The sequence below is a fragment of the Thamnophis sirtalis genome, unplaced genomic scaffold, assembly GCF_051295495.1.
Source record: "Thamnophis sirtalis isolate CommonGarterSnake01/CBP01778 unplaced genomic scaffold, rThaSir2_p1.2 scaffold_9, whole genome shotgun sequence".
NCBI lineage: Eukaryota > Metazoa > Chordata > Lepidosauria > Squamata > Natricidae > Thamnophis > Thamnophis sirtalis.
In genome coordinates, this window is record NW_028261389.1 from 5,505,542 (window position 1) to 5,509,913 (window position 4,372).

At 44.5% G+C, this 4,372-nt stretch overlaps 1 protein-coding gene across 2 annotated transcripts; it reads right to left on the minus strand.

Moving 5' to 3' along the window:
• Positions 1-727: 727 nt before the first annotated feature.
• LOC106543625 (endonuclease domain-containing 1 protein) lies at positions 728-3,600 on the minus strand. Of its 2 annotated transcripts, none has more exons than XM_087722454.1 (3): positions 3,512-3,600; positions 2,544-2,863; positions 728-1,901 (listed from the first exon to the last, which is right to left on the minus strand). In XM_087722454.1, the coding sequence occupies exons 2-3, from the start codon at positions 2,820-2,822 to the stop codon at positions 1,371-1,373; spliced, it is 810 nt and encodes a 269-aa protein (XP_087578580.1). In that variant the 5' UTR covers positions 2,823-2,863; positions 3,512-3,600; the 3' UTR covers positions 728-1,370. The 2 variants fall into 2 exon arrangements, with proteins under 2 accessions (XP_087578580.1, XP_087578581.1); XM_087722455.1 differs by lacking the exon at positions 3,512-3,600 and adding an exon at positions 3,131-3,218.
• Between the last annotated feature and the right edge of the window lie 772 nt (positions 3,601-4,372).

A 4,372-nucleotide genomic window follows, 5' to 3' on the forward strand; every position in this document is an offset into this window, starting at 1 on the left:
GGCTATGGGGAGACCACGGTCTCCCCTCCAGGACTGGCCTGAACACCCCTTGAACTGTGCCCCCCCCCGAAAATATCCCCCTCCCACTTGCTCAGCTTCTCTCTCTGTGTCGAACTCTCTCCCCCATCAGGTGAAGTCAAGGGAGACTCTGCCCGGAGACGGATGACGCGGAAGAAGGGAGGATTCTCATTGGTCCTTCTACTTTGCTAGGCACTTCCTTTACCAGAGTTTCAGGAAAACGTTTCCTCTCCCTCCCCACCCCCCAATCCAGGGACTTTGGGGCAGCCTCTGAGATATTGGAACACGGCTACTGACTGAGTTGCCCTGCCTGTGGGAAAGATTGGGGTGCAGATTTTACCAGTCATTGTGGGGTCATTTCTCATGGGGTAGCAGAGCAATGAAGGACTTGATGGAAGCCTCCATCTGACACATAAGAGATCTGACACCAACTTAATGACCTTGAATCAATCAATCAAGGCCAACATCTGGGGGAAGAAAACTGGAAGTATTGGCAATGTACTTTTTCTCTGCTCCCCCCTCCACATAGACATACCCCTGATAGATGGATTGATTGATTGAATTATAAATTGATGGATTGGCTGATTGATAATACTGTGCAAAAGCGAATGTTCAAGTTATTCTAGATTGATTGTACTCTAAAGCAACACAAGGAAACAGATCTTTGATAAGCAAGTTTATTGCAAGAACTAAGAAAGCGAGGGAGAAAACATTCAAGCAATTACGTACAGAAAGGCATCAACTTTCAACCACAATTGGAACTGGAACTCTGTCACTAAGCGATGTTATTGCGAAGTGGGTCACACCCAATTTACACAATCTTCAGGATTCTGCACCCATCCTAAACACAGGCCAAGCATCCACATTTTGACCATAGGACCATGGGGCACTGCAACAGTCATACATAGATTGTAAGTAGTTTTTTTAGTCTTGTCATAAATACAAATAGTTGTTGAATGATTGTAAATTGAGAACTACCTGTGTCAAATCAAAGCCTGATTTAGCATAAAATGAAATTTGATTCCTAAGGATCTTCTTCCCACCCGCATTGTGCAACGACAGGAAACTGTTAGTTGTGCCATCATTGAACCCTTCATCTCATGATTGGATTATTTTATTTTCTGGGTTTGCTCCATAATCTGAACCACAAACTAATCAAACATCTTGACTTTTCACAAGATTGAGCCCCAAAAAACTATACGGATCAAACTAGGATTATAATAACTGCATTCATTCCATAGGTTGAAGAACTAAGCTGCTACGGATATACTTTGCTTTTTTTGTCTTTTTTTTTTTTGCTCTGTGAATTCTATTTGGAAGATAGAGAATGACCTTATGGATTATTAATCTTATCAATAGCAATCACCATTGAAAAGATTAATTCCTTCCTTCCCGTATTTTTCGTTAAGTTTTTTTTCCAGGTCCTTCAGGTTAAACCTTTCTACCCTATCCTGATTATTTTCAGCAAAGACTCCGAAGCCCTGTTTTTGCTCCTTTTTGGTCACGCAACAAACTGCAGCCCAGATATGACTGGGCTTATTCACTCGGCCACCAGAGATGGAATCATCACCGGGCACCACGCCCACAATGACGAATGTTTCACGGCATCCTTCAGTACTTTGGCTCATAGTACTTAAGAAATCGTCCCATTCTCCATTCATGAGTTCCTGAAACTGGGGCACGATGTTGGTTAAGGTGTAGGTTGCAGCTTTGCTATCTCCATACGGTTGGTGGGATGCTGGTGCCAACTGTCCCAGGTCGTATTGGAAAATGTTCTCATAATCGCTCCATACAGCCTGTCTTTTTGTCAGGTCACGTGGGTTGATTCGGCAGGTCCTTTCCGATTCCATGCTTTTTCTGTGACGATCGCTAGGCAGTGCAAGCTATGAATATGGAACAGAAAGCAATGTGCCCGATTAGCATTCACACATGGAATCAAATACGCTGAATCTGGTTAAAAATCTACCATGAGCCAAACAGGGAATTGGGTGCGGGATACGTTTCCATGGCACTTTCCATATTTGTGGCAGTTTGTGGGAAATCTGGAAATTGAGGGCCCTGACTGACCTCTTGGGGAGCCTGCTTGAAACTGTCCTATAGCAAGAGAATACACATTGCTTCAGCTTGAAATTTGGGGTTCTGGGCACCCTGAGTTTGCTTCTTTGGGGAAAGTTGGAAGGGAGACCTCACCAATGTGGACAGCAGAATTCTTACAGCCAAGCTTCTAAAAGCTCCTGAGATTAATTGTGTACAAATAATTATTAAGTCTTGTCTTATTTCCTATCCAGTGACTGTTCCTCTAAGGTAGAGATGTGAAACTCAAGGGCTTATATCTGGCCCATGGGGCCCTGGAAATACCAAAGGATTGGTCCAATCTGCCGTCCCTCTCCCCCTCCCTCCTGGCCGGCCCCCAGAGGACAACTACAATGCTGATCCAGCCCTCGGAGAAATCCAGTTTGAGACCCCTTCTCTAAGGTGACCTCCATTTCGTGAATGTTTCGTTTCAAAATAGGAACTCCTTTTACCTGTGGTTCAATCTTCCATTCCACCGGTGATGCACCTGGAGCATGATGATATTTATAGGCTGAGAACAGGGGGATGCGCCCTGCTGTGTCGTACATTGTGGCAAATCGATAGCTGCCCTTATAGTACTGGCAGATTCTGGCTGGATTCAGTGGCAACAGGTTGGAGGGGGGGGTTCCACCCAAGAAGAACTGACTGCAGGGTTGGAAACTGCTCCCCACCTCCCCAGTTGCAGGCAGGAGAAAGGAGGCAGCCAGGGAGAGGATCCACAGAAGCAACATGGCCGTGTTCTTGGTCGGTTGGTCCTTCAAGTAGAACTTTTCTGCCAAAACAGAGAGAGAAAGAGAAAGAGAGAAAAGGGAGAGGGGGGAGGAGAAAGGAGGAGGAGAAAGGAGGAGGAGGAGGAGAAAAAGAAGAAGAAGAAGAAGAAAGACTTTTATTTAGCAATGGGAGAATCAGTTTGAGGTTGAATATACCCAATGGCTCATAAAGTCCAGGTGTTCCACATGTTCAGATGGAGGCCAAACAGATTGTTTACATTTCTGGATAGAAGAGAAGGAAGGGCAGGGCATCCCAAGGGTGGTCTTACCAGTGTAGCTTTCTGGGTCAATTCAGCTTTCAGTGTAGGTTTTGTTGCCTGATGCGCATAATACTCAGCAATTCTATCGCCTCTGTGTCTGACAAATCCACAGACAAGAAACCCAGATATTAGGGGGAATTCCCTGTCTGTGCTTTGTGGCAGCAAGAGGATTAGATGCATAAAATTCTTTGCCCACATTAACCATAATTAATCTAATGTTTCTGATAGAAGATTGAGTTGTAGTAACCAAAAGCTGCCATCTATGCAAAAAACAGTGACTGTATCCAGGATGGAAAGCGCATAATTCAAGCATTTGCACAAGAAGGTTATGACAACAGCCGCAGCCCATAACAAAACATCCCACAGTGGCTTACCCAGCAGAATACTCACAGGTGCAACCAGTCTCTTGCTTGGAGACCAGAAGAAGACAAGTAGAGAGAGAAGAGTCCCAATGCTGATGGAAGCCCTGCTCCAAGATTTATATTATGGCTATTTCCTCTTATCTTTCCATAGAAATGAATGCATGGCTGCTCCTTTGTTGACGTGACAGGTGCTTGGCCTAGGGTGCCATTTCTGTGGAACTGACTCTGTGGGTAAAGGGCGGATGCTAATAACCCAAAACTAAAAAGTATCCCACAGATTATATGTATTTAGCCCCGGTCCCATTCAATTCCAGAACAAGGCTGAGCAAATATTAGGAAGATGTGGATCTAGTCACGTCGTGAAGAGCAAACATAAAAAAAGGCAATTTCCCAGAGAGGAATAGACATCAAAGTATGGGAAATATTATATTAATGAAGCCAAGAGAATTCTTACAGTCTAGCTCTCGCTTGGCCTTTCTAGTGGGACTTTTCTGCCTGAAAAAGAGAAAGAACAGTGATCAAGCTCTGATTTAGCAAGTTAACAAGGCCTTGAGGTTGGATTGGCCTAGGACACATAAAGTCCAGCTGGGCCAACTTCCCCCGTGACAACTTTCTCCTGTCAGAAAGACAACTCTGTTGTAAAAGAGTTGGAGGAGACCTTGGAGGTCAGGCAGGAAACCCGATCCCGTTTCCCACAAAGGTTGTCCAATCTTTTCCTAAAAGCGTCCAGTGTTGGAGCATCCACAACTCCTGGGAGCAAGTCGTCCCCCTGATTCATTGTTCCAACTGTTATCCTTTCCAACGGAATCCATTCTTCAATTATTTGATTCCATCATGAACTGAATAATAGAGTATGCATTCTGAAGATGTAGGAATATACTAGTAAATT

Coding starts and splice junctions, on each gene's coding strand:
- LOC106543625 (XM_087722454.1), bottom strand. CDS start 2,822: ATGTTGCTTCTGTGGATCCTCTCCCTGGCTGCCTCCTTTCTCCTGCCT. Junction 1,902..2,543: donor AATGGAAGATTGAACCACAG/GTAAAAGGAGTT, acceptor CCATATTCATAG/CTTGCACTGCCTAGCGATCG.